Consider the following 20,014-nt stretch of genomic DNA (forward strand, 5'->3'; position numbering starts at 1 on the left):
ATTGTAATAAATCTCAAGTAATATTGTAATTATAATAATTGATTTTAATTTATGTCAATATTATAAAGCTAAAGAGTTGCTTTATTTGGTTGAACGCGCTACTCTTAGTAAAATGATTAAAGAATGACAGTTGAACCAGAACAGAGTACGACCGATACGGGTTATACGGGTAACGAGACGTAAGTATTCGTGAGTAACGATTCGTTACTTCAAATCAGATGAAGTACTCATTACTTAGTAACGAATACATACGATTTGCCACAGGCCTAATACCCTCATGATCACGAATTTTGCATCGAGTTTGAAATACTTAATCCATTATTCTTTTAGTAATGTGAACATTTAGAAAGCATTTTTCCACTAGCCGGCCCGAGGAGTAGTATAATATATTGGGATATACTGCCGCCTGCCAGTGCCGGGGAAGCAAAAATGTATGGTTTGCTTTTTCACTTTACCGGCGCCGGCGCCGGCCCGGCGTTCAGTCAACTTCAGTCCCTCCGGCGTCGGTCGTCGCCGTCGTCGGGGTAGCAAGCTTCCCACTCGGTGCCGACCCGGCAAAACTGCATGTGTACCACTCACCGGTCGAATACCCAAACCGGCATCGACACCGGCGCACTGGAAAAACGAAGCCCCGGCGCCGGTGCCAGTGCACGGCCATGCCGGTGACCGCCCATTAGGTACTTTTATAGTACATTGTGCATTAAGGGGCGTAAGAAGGGGATTACTAACGAGTCTATTAAAAGAGGCGGAGGGCTTTTAATGACCCGAGTTTGTAATCCCCTTACGGCCCGTAATACACACAATGATTTTCATCACATTGCGAGGAAAAAAATTGGAAAAAATTAAATTGTTTTGTGTCCAAACACTTCACAGCTCAGCAAAAGCAAGGCACTAAGAAAATAACTGAATAAAATAGGGTATGATTTTATCGATCACCTACCGGCTCTACGCTCTACCGATCACGATCCTACCGGCTGCGCCATGTTTTATCTATATATAAAATTCTAAACTGACTAACTGACTGTTGATATATCATCGCACAGCCCAAACCACTGGACCTAGAGACTTGAAATTTTGCACATAGATAACTTATACAATTTAGGCACCCACTAAGAAAGGATTTTTGGAAATTCCCACGGGAACGGAAAAAAACGGGATTTCTATATTCAATTTCGAGTGACCCTATCTCAGTAACTATAATAACTAGGCTCTTTAAATTTGGCACAGAAGTAGGTGATTATAATAGTAGGTGATTATAATAGTAGGTGATTATAATAGTAAAAAACCATTTTTAGGATTTTTGGAAATTCCCACGGGATAAGGACAAAACGGGATTTATATATTCAGTTCAATGGAATCCTGTGAACTATAATTACTTGACTTCAAATTTGGCACAAAAGTAGGTGATTATAATAGTATAAAATATGTTTAAGAATATTCGAAAATTCCCACGGGGTAAGGAAAAAACTGGATTTATAATCAGTTCAACGGGATCGATTTTTCGTTCTACTGGTCGTAGAAAACTGAAATTTAGTATTTAGATTCCTTGGGGGTGTAGGGGAGCACTACAAAAGGATATCCCAAAATTCTGACGGGTACGGGAAAAAACGGGACTTTTCGTTTTACTGGTCGTAGAAAGCTGAAATTTAGTATTTAGGTTCCTTAAGGGAGTGTAGGGGAGTACTACAAAAGAATTTCCCGAAATTCTGACGGGAACGGGAGAAAACGGGATTTTTCGTTTTACCGATCGTAGAAAGCTGAAATTTGGCATGTAGGTTGCTTGGGGAGTGTAGAGGAGCATAGAGAGTGGAGATTTAAAAATTCCCACGGGAACGGGAAAAAACGGGATTTTTCGTTTTACTGGTCATAGATTGATAAGTTATTTGTATACTTTTTACTAACATTAATGGATGTAATTATCTGAAATTTAATTAAAATATAATAGAAAACTGAAATTTGGTATTTAGGTTCTTTGGGAGTTTAAGGGAGCACTACAAAGGAATTTCCCGAAATTCTGACAGGAACGAAAAAAAACGGGATCTTTCATTTTACTGATTGTAGAAAGCTGAAATTCGGCATTTAGGTTGCTTAACGGGATTCAGAGGAGCATTTAGAGTGGAGTTTCAAAATTCCCACAGTAACGGGGAAAAACGGGAATTTTCGTTTTACTGGTCGTAGAAAACTAAAAATTTTTATTTTGGTTCTGTGGGGAGTGTAAGGGAGCACTACAAATGAATTTCTCGAAATTCTGACGGGAACGGGAAAAAACGGGATTTTTCGTTTTACTGGTCACAGCAAGCTGACATTTGGCATATAGGTTTCTTGAGGAGTGTAGGGAAGCACTAGGAGACAATTTTCCGAAACTATCACGGGAAAGAGAAAAAACGGGATTTTTCGTTTTACTCTGGACGCAGAAAGCTAAAAATCGGCATGTAGATTACTTGGGGAGAGTTAAGGAGTATTGAGAGACGACTATCTGAAATTCCTACGGGAACGGGAAAAACGGGTTTTTCATTTTACTGGTCGTAGAAAGCTGAAATTTGGTAAGTGGGTTCCTTGGGGAGCTTTAAGAGAGCATGTCCCGAAAATAATTACGGGAACGGGAAAAAACAGGATTTTTCTTTTTCTCTTTCTTTTTTATTTTAAAAAATCTTTTTTATTCTAAAGTGTATACTCGCGGGGTGGTTCTATTGTCACCAAATCAGGATCTGATGACGGGATCACAGGGAAATCGAGGGCAACCCTCAAATTTTGTAGGCACGCATTACGTTTTTCATATATTATCTTTAGCTATTTAAGTATTTACGTCTGATAGATATCATCTCATGTTGATGAGCTGAAGATGGAAGGTAAAACTCCTTAACGGTTAGGAGTTAGAGGAAGTTTCTTTTAATATCATAATTTGCACGTATAGACCTTTAGTTTTGTTCTTACTGGTTATTCAGGTGAGCTGATGCTGAAAGGTATAACACCTTAACGGTTAGGGTAGGACACATTAAGTACCTACGCCAAACCAATCAACTCATTACGTAACAAAATTTATCCAGACCTATAAGACAGTATAGTATACCGTGCTACGAAATACCCTGACTGGCTGACTGACTGACAGACAACGCGTAGCTTAAACTACACATTTTACAGATCTGAATTTGGCACACATGTAAGTAAGTGAATAAAGGATCATAGAAGTGCAGTAAGGATTTTTTGTCTTTTTAAACTTTGTCTGTTTCTTTGTTTATTGGGGGTAATCTCTGAAACAACTGAGCTGATTTAAAAAAAAGACTATAGGTTTTTCTAAAATTACACCCCTAACCTGAAGATGTGAAACAGGGCTTCAAAGTTGATTTTTAAATTCGAAAATTTGCAAATATAATCCTCCGAAAAATCAATTAAAACACGAAAATAAAGATCGTGGAAAGTAAATCTGTGTTAAGTACCCAAATTTAACGCGAGCGAAGCTGCGGGCAAAAGCTAGTCTTAAAATAAAATAATTTCCACAATTATTAATTTCTTAGTCCTCAACAATCTTAGCCAAAACTTAATCATAACAATCCTTGACTGATAACATAGATTAGATTAGATTTTTAGAAAAATTTGGCTCTGTCCATTGGTGGAAGACAATTTTGCCAGTGTCTAGTAGGTGTTGCAGTTGTACGGTAAAAAAAAACTAGAATACGAAATATGAGAGGTCATGGTGGATGAACGATGACAGCGCGAATCCTCGACTGATAACATAACAGTACCGAGATGCAGGACAACTTGACAGATGGCTGGCACACACCACAGGCTATAACATATACTCCATTTATTTTAACATTTGAAACTTAACGGTAAAATTTGCATTTGCACACTTTCTTAAATGAAACAACGGAACTATTTAAAATTTTGTGAACTTCTATAATAAAAAACGCTACTAAATGTACATGTAGGTATTTTTTTGTGTTCAAAATATCGAGAAACGTGTGTTACAATTTGACCGTAAATTCAAACCTTAAACTAAACGGAGTATAATAAATGCGTTTTCGGCGACCTAATAAATAATATTTGTTACTAAAATAGTAGATCTGTCACCTAAATTGAATCAAACGGTTACCTAAATATTATTTAAAAAAAAAACTGGGAAATAATATTGATCATATACTTAATCCCCCATCACTAAAGCCCTCTCATTCTGAGGGAAGGCCTGTGCCCTGCAGTGGGACGTATATAGGCTGGGATGATGATGATATACTTAATTGAACTGAAATTTGACGATAATACAATGAATGAAATAATAATAATAATATCTTCTCACAAATTACACCAATTGACCCAGCCCCAAACTAAGCAATGTCTGTTCTATGGGTGCTAAACAACGGGTAGACATACATACATATATACTTAAATACATACAAACATCTCAAGTACCTACCTACTACAAACATTTACTTATATTCATAATACAAGTATTAGCAAAAAATGTTCGGTTCTGGCAATCTGGGACTTCGCCGGCAATGTCATTGTATGCAGGACTATTAGTGGGCCGCTTTAAAAAAGTCAAAAAAACTTCTACTCAGCTCTACAGTCATACTGTACTGTCATTGTCCTATCACTGTCACCACACCAACTGTCACTGTCTCACTGTCAAAGCACTTTACACTTTGATGGTGTTTTGGGTAATGCGCATTGATCGTATCCACACATGCGCACGTGTGTTCACATTACGTTGGGTTAGAATACTTGCTGAGGAAAAATAATATTTTAAGCAACTATTACAATGGATGAAAATACGCCAACGGTTAGTTTGGTGTCCTGCATGCACTTCGTTCGACGCGGAGTTGCTAAAGCGGTTCCTGAGAAGGTAAATGTCACGTTGTCTGTTGAATTGTAATTGTCTTTTCTTTACTTATTTGATTAAAAAGCCTACATAATTCGTATTAAATTAAAGATTACTTTGTTGATCATAAACAAACACTTTCCACCACCTCCATTTGACTCGAATATTGGTAGAAAAGTAACCCCTCTTTGTGTAGTAATTCATTCATAGCGTAAATTAAACTATTGGTCTAAATTTCTTGGTAGAACAGGTCCCTGTGACCAAGTCAGATGCAAAATAGCATGAAAGTATCATTAAATTTCAATTGCTATTAAGAGGCTGGTGCTAACAGGACATGATTTCTTTATATTTATTTGTCTGTTACAGATCGAGTTGTCAGAGAAAGAATTAGAGAAGATTATAAAGCAAACAGCAAATGAGTTGCGGTATGGTATATGCCCACCACATGTTAAATTAAAATTACTATGAGATTATTTTCATAATAGTGTGTCAGCAAAAAAAAAACTTTTCAAAGCCAACTGCTGCCATAGAGCAATTTAAAATCTGATATTTTGTCTGAGATTATTAGTTTTCACTTGATAAAACTCAAAATTGATGTATAAATTATGGAAGAACCTCACTGGTTTTGAAGGGTAGGTAGGTATATAATTATTAACAAATGATGATTATCATTCTGAAGTGCAATGGATGATTTAAACAAAATGATATGCTTACACTTTTACCAGTGCTCCATCTCTCCATGTAATAGAGTAATTTTCGTACCACTTTTATTGGCACATAGTGATTCTATTCTTTTTAATTCTGTATCAGCCTCTGTTGATGATTAATTGGTTGGTGGGTGAATATTGAATATAGTGTGCGAAAAACGCTCATTTCGCGGCTTAATGCCTCGAACCCTAAAGACTCTCGAGGCTTAACTTCTCAAAGGCCGCACAGACGGTTTCTTGCATCCATATGCATAAAATAAGCCAATTTAATTGTCAAATATAGTAGAGTCTTTAAGACTCTCTCAAAAATGAGCGTTATCCACAACTCTAGTTGAATATATAGCTTACCGAACAGTGCTGGTGCAGGACCCGAGTTTGGTGTGGGCTAGATAGATTTTATAAGGCCCTATGATGGTGCACTGCACATTAAGTGACAGTTTTTTCAATTGACTTAAAATACAAGAACCTTTCGAGGCGCAAGGTCTCTCAGACTGCAAGGCTGTAGGGGAGGAGCAGCCGCTGTTGGTAAAGGCAAATTTTGATTCTATTAGGTAGTACTTTAGTGTACAGTCAACCAATTTCATTCCTAGGCAACCACAGCACCTTGTTATTGTGACATTTAACATCATTCAATAAGCATTGCTATAGAATAGACAAACCAAAATGATTTACTATGGTAATTAGTAAAGAGCAGCGGTTGATACGGGACCAAGCAAGTTCTCCCGGTTGTGTCTGTTCACATACACATGGTATTTTTACCCTGTTGATCCAAGTGCATGTTTTTGAAAAAAAAATATGTTAAAGACTAATAGTTTCTACATAATACAAGTATAACGAAAATTGGTGGGTGTCCCTATCACGGAAATAAAAAAAAAAACATATTGTAAACTTAAAAGTGAAAATTACCACTTATAAGGATGCAAAAGACAGGTTTTACATGACGTTCACTGCTCTGCTTTCCTGTTGTGTGGGAATTTCGTAAACGCACCCTATCCTCCTCTATATCTAAAACAATAACTTGCTTAAAGGGAACCTCTATTCAAAATTTGAGAGTTTTAGGTTGAAGGGCTGAGGCTTTGATTTAAAGATATAATAATAATAATAATCTCAGCCTATATACGTCCCACTGCTGGGCACAGGCCTCCTCTCAGAATGGGCCGTAGTTGAAGATCATTCTAATAATATTTTTTATTTTATATGAATAGGTCCAAATATTAGTTTCTTCATGTGTTTCTCTTTGTGATAGCCATATTTGGTGTTATTAAAACTGCATTTTGATAATGATCTCTTATTTTTTTTATGATGATTAAACAAGGTGCAGGTTCTCGCAAGTTGGTAAACATTTCTAGCTGCTCCTCCTGGTAGTCTGGGAAAATCCCCCCATCAAACTGCTTTTTGCTCTCCTTGGCATTAGTACTATGCACTAGTAGTGTTTGCTCTGCAATATTAGTAAGGAATCAGAGCATGGTGTTAGTAAGTACCCAAAGAAGAGAAAACGCATGGGTAGAATCCTAGCGACATCAAATTCAGGTCCTTACCCTGCTACTGTTAGTAGTCTTGAAAAAAATATATTTGAAACACATTCTTTACAGTGCTTTGATATTCTCATCCTACTAAGTCACTCATTCAATTGTTTGTTGAATCTGAATTTCGTTTATATGGATTTGTTTAACAAACCTAAAATAAAACATGTATTTTTTATTTATTTATAGTTTAACAGAGCAAGGTGATGATGTGTCTGACGATGAGGATGAAGCTGGCCCCAGCTCTGCACGGCCTCCACCCACAAATCCAAATGATGAATTTGACTTTGAAAAGTATGATGAAGAAGATTCAGGTTAGTTTGCGGTGGTTTCATGCCAATATACTTCTTGAATTGCTGATTGGTATAATACAATTATTATTATATCTAAAACCTTTAAACAAGCAATATCTATTATTTAGGTAATCCAGTTGGCATAGGAACAGTAGCTACTTTGCCCAACTTAGGAGACTTAGGAGATAATGTTCAAATTAGGGTAAGTGGAATTCAAAATACATATTTGCAAAAAAAAATAAAACTAAATAGTTGAGTAAATTTATCACCTTTACAGAGTAATACTTACATCGAATTATTGTATTCACAGACAGATGGCCCTGACAGTGATGAAGAAGATGACATTATTAAACCTGATGACAACCTGCTGTTGGTGGGTCATGTGGAGAGTGATGCAAGCGTTCTGGAAGTATACAGTAAGTCCGTCTTGGGAAACATTATATTTAAAAGTAAAATGTAATTTTAATATTTTTTTTGCGATTGTTCAGTGTTCTTAAATAAAATAGAATTTATTTATGCTGTCAGCAGCAAAATATAATTTATGTTTTTATTCTTGTAGTTTTCAACAAGGAGGAAGGATCTTTCTACGTACATCATGACATTGTTTTGCCCTGGTTCCCACTGTGTATAGAATGGCTGAGCCACGATCCTTCTGATACCAAGCCAGGTACAATTAGAGATGAAGTTTCTATTGATATACATATATTTTTAAAATGAATAGTTATTTGTATTTGAATGATGTGTCACATGACTTCTTACACATTTAGGTAATCTTTGTGCTCTGGGTGGGATGGACCCAGTAATCCAAGTATGGGATTTGGACATTGAGAACTGTCTTGAGCCTGCATTCAAACTGGGAAAGAAACCAAATAAGAAGAAGAAAACCAAGAGAGTGGGACACAAAAGTGCGGTGTTGGATATGTCATGGAATAGGAACTTTTCGTAAGTATTACGCTTACCTCGCCGCAGGTGTTGATATGTTTTGTAGGAGTGTGAATTTTTTTAACCTTAATATGTTGTTTTTATAATAATTTTCAGACATGTTTTGGCTAGTGGTTCTGCAGATAACACCGTGCTGCTATGGGATTTAGATCAAGGCACTCCCCACACAAAACTGGACTACTTTCAGGACAAAGTAAGTCATATATATAACATATCACATTTATGTTTGGAAAGTGACCAACTATTTGGCTAGTCGGTATGTCCAGCAAGAAGAGAGCTGGGGGCCTACCACGCTCTCTTAATACGATTCAGTTTAGGCTCTAAACTGAACTGCATCGCTATTTCGTACCACAACGTCACTTTTGCGATTCAGTTCAAGCACGGTTCAGCGACAGTGATACAGACATTTTCATTCACTCACTTCAAGCGGTTTTCGTACCATGACGCTTTTAACTTGAGCGGTAATTAAATCGCTTCAGTGTCAAATTTAGCGATTCAGTATAAGTTACTCATTCTGACAATTCTTTTGGAATTTTAAGTGTTTTACTTGGAATATTTTTTAAATTTCAAGAACTTTTAAACTTTTATTCAAGTTTTATAACTTTTCATAGGTACTCACGACATTGTGCTTCTTAACTCCTCATTGATAAAACTAGTTTTTCAGTGAGAAAAGAGACTCGTGGATTAGTGACAGCATAAACATTATATTTGTAATCAACACAACGGTTGCTAAGTACACGGAGTGAAATATTTATGTTTTTCCAAAATAAAGAGGTTTTAGTATACAATATCTGGTATGCATACAGCGGCGTCCCTTTCGCGACTTAGCGTTTCAGTTTCGGACTAGAGACATTATCGGTTTTTCATTCACTTGTAAACCATTGAGACTCAGCAAGGACTCAGCTCTGAGAAAGGCCCCCTGGAATAAAAAAAAAACTCTTTTCATCGCATTATCAGCTGCTGTTTCACTGTTACTATTTTTGGTTTAGTCGACTACAAAAATGCTGTTCCATAACGGCGCTGTGTCCTCGTAGGGCTTCAACGGGGGGTTCGGGTCACTTTATATCCACAGGGCCCTGGGCTGCAGCCGAAAAATCCCAATCAAAGCAGGAGCGGCTTTGTACCTACTTAGGTATAAATCCGCTCCTGCTCAAATCTAAAGTTCAAATACCTAAAGTGATTAATTTGTATACTAGACTTTCGATTCGAAAATCGATGGCGTTCTTTGTTTTCTGTTCTAAAAGTAGGTGCGTGGGCTCCGTGGATAAGTCTTTATTTGATACTGAATAGTACTGTAACCCAGTAAAGTATTACAGCCTTATTTATAAAAAGTTAGAGCCTCCTTGAAGGCTCCTTGAAGGCCCGATGCTAAAAAACATGATTCATAAACGTCTGTTAGCGCTAATCAGTCGATCAAGGCTCTGCTAAAGTTAGAGGACCGTAGACCCTCCTTTATCTCCCTGCTAAGTCACAAAATGGCCGCCACAAGTTTGAACAGCTGACTTTGACTAGAGCAAAAAACCATACCGAAGATATTTATAGTGAAGGCAGGGCTAAGCAAAGATTAAAAAAAAACTGGAAAATGTATTTTCAGGAATTAATATTTAAAAATCCTCTAAATTAGCAACAATAAATTAACAATAAATATGAAAAAAAAATTAGGATGATTAACATAATTATGGCTTTTTGCACAACATAAACATGCGAATCGGAAATGGCGGGAAAACAAACATTTCGCTTTTTATTTTTTTTTCCTGCTAATTTGCTGTCACTGCTGTCAATTTTTTTTAAATTATCGATTAGGCCATTTTTTGTCTTTGATTTGTCAAGGTGGCCAACATAACGCGTCTAATCCGTCTATCAGCAGCTCAACAACTAGCAGACTGCTAGCAAGTGTTTATGAATCATACTTCTTGACAACCGTCTATTAAGCTTAATCAGTCTGCTAAGTAACAGACCGATCAAACCTCAATTAAGGTTTTTTTATGAATAAGGCTTGTAATATGTTTCCTGATGAAACGTGGCGTGTGCAGATCCAGACAATGGAGTTCCACCCGCACGAGGCGCAGACGCTGCTGACGGGGTGCGGCGACGGCGCGGCGCGCGCCAGCGACTGCCGCGAGCCCGCCGCGCACCGCGCCTGGCGGCTGGCGCCCGAGGTCGAGCGCGTCACCTGGGACCGCGCCAACCCCTACTGCTTTGCTGTCAGTACTCTATTCAACCTAACTAATCTCTACCCATCTACCATAACACAGCCGATTCATTGACGTAGACTGACTGTTTGGAGCAGTCGGTGTCGACAGCTTTTTGATGGTTGAGGTTGGTCGAACTGCAGTATCAATAACGTTCATAATATACGGACCGCTCAAACAGCTCGTTTGGAGTCGTATAGTCTCAGGGCAGTGAAGTATTGCTTTGCAAGCAACAACAGAGAGCTGCTGCCATACGCGGGCGGTTTGAGCGACTCTTCCTCTCTCCACGCTTGGTTACACCCCGCGCGGCCCGCTGGATGAACAGCGGCATCGAAGCAGCCGCGTTGCGGTCAAACCCAACCGCAACCAGCCGGTCGCGAAGGCTATTGAAAATGCAAGGTTTCATTTCATGGAACTAAATGTAGTTTGAAGTAGGCTTTGCAGACTTATGGCCTCTCAAGCAGAGGGTCGTGGTATCGAGACCGGGAAAATCACGTTTGAATATTACTTTGACCCTTGAATTGAAAATAGCACAAGTGAGAATAGACCAGTTGCGACCGCTCCAAGCAGTCCATCTATAAAGGCGCAAGCGTTGCATATTTTAGTCTGGACTCTTTAAACACCATCTGCCTAAGCCTTACCTATTTATGGCGAAATTTTGTCTTGCGTTCTAACAAATTAATCTTTTCATATTTTTTTTTGAATGAGGGCAGTCATAGTCGCTTGTTCACCTACTCGTATAACTAATTGTACAACTGCATGCACTGGCTTATTTAAGTGTAACATGCTCTCATACATAGCTCTGGTGTGTGTGCAGTGTGCTGTCTCGGCGCTTTATTCTGACTAGTCCTTACCCGCTAAAGATGCGTGTGTGTGATCGTACAGTCGTGTAGTAGTGCAGTGTGACTACTCGTGGAATGTGACGTCAGCAGTGTGTCCCCAGATGAGCAACAACGAGGGCCAGGTGGCGTACGTGGACGTGCGCAGCGACCAGCCCGTGTGGACGCTGGCGGCGCATGAAAAGGAGGTCACCGGTAACTGATTCTATTTTATTAGTAATGTAAGACGTAGTGTAGAACGTCTGCCGGGCCCAGTGGAGTGACGATCCGCGGCGGGCTACTGGTAGAAGCTGGATGCGTCTAGCCGAGGGCAGGGCGCAATGGCGCTCATTGGGGGAGGCCTATGTCTAGCAGTGGACTGCTATAGGCTGATGATGATGATGAGTCATTACACACTACATAAATTACACATTACCAGAGCTAACTATACAGGTGGAAATTTTTAACGCCACTTGGAAGGAAAGTAGTCTAAATATAAATGGAAAATTTAGACTAATTACCTACTGCATTTAAAGATTTTTGGAAATGTGCTTGCCACACCTTGGTTGAGGAGTGAGCCGACAAAAATAAAACATATCCTGTTCTTTAATGGCACGAATCGATAGGATTACAATGTGGTAGGTAAATAAAATGAAAACCAGACCATTAAATTTCGTTAAAGTTCATTAAAGTCCGATAAAAATAAAACGATTTTTTTTCACTGGGGTATTTTAATAAAAACGGAACGCTTCCTTTGCGTAGATCTTATATCTTAATTTTTAGGGTTCCGTACCGGGTGCCAACGAGACCCTACTACTGAGACTCCGCTGTCTGTCTGTCTGTCTGTCCGTCCGTCTGTCACAGGGCTCTATCTCTGAAGCCGTAAAAGTTAGACACTTGAAATTTTCACACATTATGTATTACTGTGGTCGCTATAACAACAAATACTAAAAATAAAATAAAGTTGAAAATTAAAGGGGGTCGTCATATAAGAAACGTATTTTATTCAGCATTTTTTGGTTGCTAGGTGTTATTAGCCGTTGCTAAGGCGACCGAGTCGCCTAGCAACGGGTAGCTGTCCTTTGAATATTTACCTTTAAGTTTGCGATTTTAATGATGTTTTATAATAGCTTCGATAATTTAATGTACTGACTGTCTGATTGTGTGGTTTATTTGTTTTTGTGTAAAATTAATAAAGCAATTTATGCACCACAAACCTCAATGAAGCCAACTTTGATAAAGCGCTCGCCAAATCCGCACCGTATTAATCACTATGTTTACCTATTGTTTTTTACACTAAAAAAATCATACTACGTATTTAACACTATTTACAAGGTTTATAATACAGTTTAAAATTAATTCACACTAGTGGAGCTTCTTCTTATTTAATTACACAACATACTTACGAAGTCCACCGAATTTCCCGCGAATGAACTGTGCTGACAGACAGCAATCTTTTTTTAACTGCGCGCGGCGTTCGCTGGCAATGGTTTCAGAAGCAAACAGCCAGAACCAAGGAGGATGAGAATTCAAATTGTTTTTTATTCGAAATACTTGCACAAGTGCTTACATTTCGGCGATATTTTTAGAAGCTTTTCTGTAGCTTGCCCTGTTTGTTTATTTATTTATTTATTGTTTGTTTGGGTCAAATCTTGGAAGCTAAATTTGACCCACTTCCAGTGGTCCGATCGACTTGAAATTTGGCATACTTATGTAAATTTGGTGACAATACAATAATCTGGTAGTGACATCTTGGTGGTCCTGCCAGGATCGTCTCTGCAGGAGGGAACTCCTCAATAGTTAATAGTACCGACTTGAAATTTGGTACAGATATGTAGTTTAGACCACAATTCAAGTACAGTCAACAAAAAGTACATTCGGCATAAAAGCTTGTATTAAAAATGAAATTTTTAACAAAAACTTATTACAAGCATTATATTTATTTGCAGTGTAATGTAACTATGTTTGCTCTGGTGGAATCTTTAAACTCAAATTTGAAGTGGATATCTTCAACCGATTGAGCTGAAATTTTACACGCATGTATAAATCCGATGACAATGCAATATTATTATAACATGGAGTTGATCTGATGATAAAGTTAGCGGGTGACCATAGAAACTCTGTGATAAACGACTCGACCACATCGAGTTTCGACTCGTTTGTCGTCTTGACGAGTACTTTGGTAACCAGGGGCATAAAGTACAGTCAGCAAAAAGAACTAAGAATTTTAAGAAAATCTTTTACTGAACTGTTTACAGAACCCTTCATGTACGAGTCCGACTCGCACTTGACTAATTTTTGGGAGTATTTTACCTTCAGATGGCGTTAAATATTTTCACTCTGTATAACTCACATTTTTCATAGTTAAATAGTTTTAAAATGTATGAAACTTAACTTTCCTTACCTGACTTGACGATTCTCTAGACTTTGCAAGCAGCCCTAGGGCAGGCTTGAGCGAACCAGGATTAGCTACGTGACACCATCTATCTATCCATATCTCCTTGTATTGGTCAATCAAACTGACCTACATTAACGGTTAAGTATGTTCGGCTGCTTTGAATGCTATCGAAAATACAAACAGACATGGATGCACAGAAAAACCAGAAAAAGAGACCAGCACTGGGAATCGAACCCAGGTCCTCAGCAATCTGTGCTGCGTGCTATAACCCCTACACCACTGCTGGACAACCAACTGGGGATGGTTTCACGGGATAACCGTAAAAGTAAAAAAATTGGAGTTGAAATAAAAAATACAAAAAGACTCCAAAAAAAAAACCAATCATGCTTTGAATGCCGTTTTTCTATGCGCAAAAAGACTAGTTTTTAGGCCAATAATATAAACAGTGTCATGTTTGAAGAAAAAGAGAAATATTCAAATTGTTTATTAATTAATCCTTTTTTTTCAGGGCTCATCCTTAGCGAAATTCCCGGCATGCTTATCACGGTCAGCACAGATGGCAAAATCAAAACTTGGGACATCACAAGGTAGGTATTTCAACATCGACATCTATGTATAGACTGCATGTTTCTTACATCAACGGCGCACATTTGTTCACAGCGCGGTTTTGTGAACAGTTCACGACGTCCGTGACAGGGGTTGTGTCAAAATAATATTGATGAATGATGCGCCGCCCGTTTTGTTCCAAACAGCCAGTCCAGTGCCGTAAGGGACATAGATGTCGATGTATTTCAAACAGTAATATACGTACAGCCCTTTTTCATACTATGTGAACGCACCATTAAATGCCATTAAACTGTAATGCCGCAAGTTAGCCGCTAGTCAGGCTTATTCCCACTATTATGACTTGTCAGAGCCTTGTCGAACCTTCAACAACTAGTGTAGTTTTATTTGCGGATAGTCGATAAGTTGACCTCAGGCAAGTCAGAGCTGCCGATCTATACTACATTGTGCATTAAGGGCCGTAAGAAGGGGATTACTAACAAGAGTCTATTAGAAGCCCGACGCCGAAGATAGAGGGCTTTTAATGACTCGAATTCGTAATCTCCTTACTGCCCGTATCGTACCTACCGTCCCTCTCACTCTCGTATTCATTAATATTAGCCTCAGTTTCATGAAGCTGAGATAAGTTTTGCGGTGTGAAATTGGGTCATAGCTAAGTTTTACAGATATAAATAAAACGTTTGCTGACTTGAAACCTCTTTAGTCTGAAATTACGTACTTGTTTGCAAATTTTAAAACTAAACTTTTCCTCCCTTGTGTGATGAAAAAAAAATGATGAAGGGGAGCGTGATCAGATTAAGTTACGACAACGACACTAGTGTTCTTATGAGTCTCTTTATTAACAAATATCAAAATTATAAGTTTTACTTTGAATGTAAGCTTTTATGCTGGCAAGTACATACTTTTTGTTGACTGTAATTGCATTGCCATTCGAACTCCATGTGCATTTTTTTTTTATACGACTGGATGGCAAACGAGCAAGTGGGTCTCCTGATGGTAAGAGATCACCACCGCCCATAAACATCTGCAAACCAGGGGAATTGCAGATGCGTTGCCAACCTAGAGGCCTAAGATGGGATACCTCAAGTGCCAGTAATTTCACCGGCTGTCTTACTCTCCACGCCGAAACACAACAGTGCAAGCACTGCTGCTTCACGGCAGGATTAGCGAGCATGATGGTGGTAGCAATCCGGGCGGACCACAAGGTCCTACCACCTGCAAAACAAATTATAAGTCAATCAGACCACTAAAAGATTTGCCACTAAATTAGAGGGGGGTACCAGGTCCCCGGACACCCGGGACAGGTGAAACTGAATCATCATCATTCCAGCCTATATACGTCCCACTGCTGGGCACAGGCCTCCTCTCAGAATGAGAGGGCTAGGGCCGTAGTTTCCACGCGGGCCCAGTGCGGATTGGGAACTTCACACACACAATTGAATTGCTTCGCAGGTTGTGCAGGTTTCCTCACGATGTTTTCCTTCACCGTAAAGCTTGTGATAATTTTCAAATGTAATTCCGCACATGAATTTCGAAAAACTCAGAGGTGCGAGCCGGGGTTTGAACCCACGACTCTCTGCTTCAGAGGCGATAGGTCACACCACTAGGCCACCACAGTTTCTCACTGAATAAAAACCTGTAAAAAGATATGTACCCGAAAGATCCAAACGGAACCCTATTGCTGTGACTCACATGTCCGACTGACTGTAAGTCTGTCTGTCACACAGGTTTTACTGCCAAACGGTTACAGTTAGTCCTTTAATTTGCGCAGTGTAGCATCTTGTTGACCCAAAACCATACAAATAAGGGGCTCCTATACAGCTAATTGGGGGCATTCAGACAGTTTATTCAGAGATGTACAGAATCCTCGGTGCGCCAGTCTGCTCGCGCTTGGTTTTTTTCAACAACTTGGAAATACATTAGCAAGGAGGAGTTTTTGCGATATTGATGTGATGATGGTCCGCCTGACCGACGTCGATGCCTCGCAGGTCGCCGCCGGCGCAGGTGAGCGAGCGCGTGGGCCGCGTGGGGCAGGCGCTGTGCGCCGCCGCGTGCCCCGAGGCGCCCTACTCGCTGGCGCTGGGCGGCGACAACAAGGAGTGCTTCATCGAACTCGTCGACCTCGCCGCCAACGAACAAGGTTTGCATTCTTCTCTTATTGCGTATGTGCGTAGGGTGCGCATTTTTTCACATAACTTTTTAAGTCCTATTATCGGAAGTCCGAAAATGTTTCTCATACCATTTTACATCATAACGATCAGTCTTCATATTTTTTTTTATACTAACGATCGAAACTCATAATCATCAGAATTCATAATATCACTAATCATACACCTTGTTCATACTAATATTGGTTTTCATATATTTTCTTATACTAACGATCGAAACTCCTAATCATTCTAATTCATAACGCCAATATTCATAACTTTATCAATACTAATATTTGTTTTCATATATTTCTTAATCATAAGCGTTCTTTACCCGCATTATTGACGCGCAGGGGCTTGGATAATTTTCGATGGTGCGAAATGATCTATTTAAGGTAGAACTCCGTTAGGTACGACCACGAGCGAAGCGAGGAGTGTTAGGTAGAACTGTGACCCTACAGCGCGCGAGCCGAGCGGGCGAAGCGAGCGGGCCGCGGCAGCGGCCAGTGAAGCGCCAGGGCCAACATAATTTTTCACCTAATACTGAAATAATTCATATAAATTATTAACGATATAAGAAAATCTTATTTTGTATAGGTAGTTACCGTTATGAAAACAATATTATGAGTTCAAATGTTTTCTTATTAATGCCATTATTAATAAGAAAATTATGTATGATATTAGTCTGTTGTGAAGGAAATTTTTCTGAAAAACAACATTATGAGTTGAGATGTGTTCTTAGTACTTAATGACATTATGAGTAAAAAAAATATGAACACTGTCTGTTATGAGTTCCGATGTTAGTAATAAAAAATTATGAACAAAAAAAGTATGAGGATTAAAATTATGAAGAGTAATTATACTGAGCGGCAAAATGCTGGCCCTAATTTGTATGTATTTGCCCTAATAAGTAATTTTGTATAAAGGGTGTGCCAAATTTTGTGCCGCTGAGTATATTATGAACACAAATCGGTAGTAAAATTAAAAATAGGAATAAGAATTTTATGAGAGTCAGTATACTACACCGTGTTTTTCTTGATTTTCATTTGCTTTATAAAGGTTGATTGGTAAAGATCTTTCAAATTAAGGGATAACTTTAACTCTAAACTCAACATTTGTAAAGTGTTTCTTTCTCTATTTCAGTACAATAAAGAGTTTACATACATATACGAGTACATACATACTTCGACAGACGGCTTAGTTCATTGATAGAAACTATATCTGGTAATTTACTTTTTGGCCAAATCAATTGTAAGAAGAGGTCTATACTCTATACCATGCAGTGGGTCGTACATAGAACGTGATGAATAAGTATTTGTTAAAATTTTGTTTCCAGTACAAGTTTTTTTTTGCTGATTGAACTTTTTGTTTACTGTCGTTGCATTGTTATCCAACCTACATATTTGTACCAAATTTCAAGTTAATCTTTTTAAGTTAAAAGTGGATTCAAATTAACCTGCAAAATTCACACATTTAGTTTACATTTTATTTGAGCGTGATAGAATAATTAATAGGTTACCTGGACTAGTTTTCATATCACTAATCAAGTCGTCATATCATTGCCATTATAGGCGATCAGAATATAGTTGAGAAATTCTATCCATGGTAATTTCTTGAATATACAGGATGCTTGAACTGAAACCCCATATTTTAGGCATTGTGATTTTATAAATATATGCTTCGTTTACTGATGCAAAACTTTGTGAGAGTTGATTTTATTATATTTTTGTTAAATATGCATAGAAATGTAAGAAATCAATTTTGTTTCAGTTATGAATTGTTTCGGGTCACGAGTGCCGCCTGCGCCCCCGCAGCAACCCGCCGCCGACGGGGACGCTATGGAAACATAAACGACCATCGATAAAGATAGTCCTAAGTATTTACTGATTATTAACATAATTGTTATTATTACCTGAATGTAGTGTTTGTAATTATAAGCGTCTTTGCAAATAATGCGAGTGTTGAAATCTTACACATAGAGATTGACAACGCCATGTCTGCATGACCACAACGAGTTTGTCTAAAATGTGGAAATTTAAAAAATGTTTAACAGGTTCGCTGTCTCATGAAGCACATGTGATTCATGCGTGACTTTACTGGTACGTCCATGAGGCACATGTGCCTCATGGCCAGTGATGTAAATAATGCAGTTGTTCTTTCGATAAATAATAAAAGTTATTACGTATTATATTATTTTTACTCTTGAACCACATTTAGATAACCAATGAAAATTATTATGGGGGATATTTCATACTTTCACATTACTATGGGGACGTGTCAGAAGAACGCTGCACATTGCTTCGGGACAGGGAACCTGTTAACTTTTTAGAAATGGCAGTAAGAATTAACGTACCCCAATATCCCTTGCCCTGGAAGGTAGGAAAGCAGGAGAGCTTTTAAATGAAAACTAGTAAGAAAATCAAGCTACATATTGATTTTGGTTGATGTGCCCAGAAAAAAAAAATTGTACCTATATGAAACTATAGTCAGACTTCGAAAATAAGGCAGATTAGTTAAGAGTTTTATGCCATGGGGCTCTCCATTACTCTCTAATGTATTGCATTTAAAATGACACAACCATATTACCCCATAAACTCACCGTAATAGGTTGGCTAATAAGTACTGAATAAATATCTCAAAGATGTATCATTTCACTCAGGTATTTTATTTCAATGCATAGGTGTACTATTCACAATAATCATAAATGGAAATTACAATTACGTATGTTATCAGTAAGGTATACCATTGTTTATAAAAAAGAGGTACATTTATGTATTTTATTACAGTAAAAACATTAATACGGTTAGATTTTGTTTTATTTATTATTATTATTACCTTAATTCTGAGAGGAGGCCTATGCCCCGCAGTGGGACGTATATAGGCTGGGATGGATGGATTACCTAAATTTATTATTTTGATTTCAGAAACCAACTCAACTGAAGTCGATTAAAGGTGTTTTACACTTTTTTCCAGACCCTCGACCCGAATGAACGTTTACTAAAGTGATAAATGTCTTAAGTGTAAAAGAGCTTCATTACAAAAACATTTTTTTATAAAATTATAAACTTTTTACTCAGGTTAATTTGTTATTGTTTTAATCATTTGTTAGTGGATGAACGGTTACGGTGCTCAAAACCATCTAGACACACTCTTATTACCTTGGCAGTAGAGTCGTGTGTAGATCATGTTGAGCACCGTAACCGTTCATCCACTTCTGCTGCTGAAATCGGAGCTCTTTGCATGTATGTACCAAATTTCAAGCCGATCCACTACTCAGTGGCTCTCTTTGAATAAGTTTCTAGTTCCTGTCCAATAGTGTCCAATGAATCACATATTAATCATGAACGCAGTTTTATCCCTGATTGCTTTAGACCATTTCCATGGATCATACGTGATCATATCAAATTCGGGTAGAATTTTCCATTTTGGAAGTACAAGAGTAAAGAAATGAATGTAAGGAAACTGTTAATTAATCGTTAACGATGTGGCGATTGGTTCGGTAACCAATGAATATGTTATGCCCGCGTTACCGATTTACATTCAAGTAGGGCACAGATCGATTCACAAGGGCTGGCACGAATGGGTTCAACGAAATGAAAGTAATGTCACTTAGA

At 38.3% G+C, this 20,014-nt stretch overlaps 1 protein-coding gene across 1 annotated transcript; it reads left to right on the forward strand.

Annotated features, from left to right (window-relative positions):
• Nucleotides 1-4,597: 4,597 nt before the first annotated feature.
• On the forward strand, nucleotides 4,598-19,206 carry LOC141431106 (periodic tryptophan protein 1 homolog). Its single transcript, XM_074092113.1, has 13 exons — nucleotides 4,598-4,840; nucleotides 5,183-5,241; nucleotides 7,236-7,360; nucleotides 7,468-7,541; nucleotides 7,650-7,755; nucleotides 7,899-8,006; nucleotides 8,107-8,281; nucleotides 8,378-8,474; nucleotides 10,315-10,485; nucleotides 11,417-11,507; nucleotides 14,198-14,276; nucleotides 16,242-16,393; nucleotides 18,171-19,206. Exons 1-13 carry the CDS (start codon nucleotides 4,757-4,759, stop codon nucleotides 18,248-18,250), a joined length of 1,401 nt encoding a protein of 466 aa, XP_073948214.1. The 5' UTR covers nucleotides 4,598-4,756; the 3' UTR covers nucleotides 18,251-19,206.
• The last annotated feature ends 808 nt before the right edge of the window (nucleotides 19,207-20,014 follow it).

Source organism: Choristoneura fumiferana, chromosome Z (assembly GCF_025370935.1).
Source record: "Choristoneura fumiferana chromosome Z, NRCan_CFum_1, whole genome shotgun sequence".
Taxonomy (NCBI): domain Eukaryota; kingdom Metazoa; phylum Arthropoda; class Insecta; order Lepidoptera; family Tortricidae; genus Choristoneura; species Choristoneura fumiferana.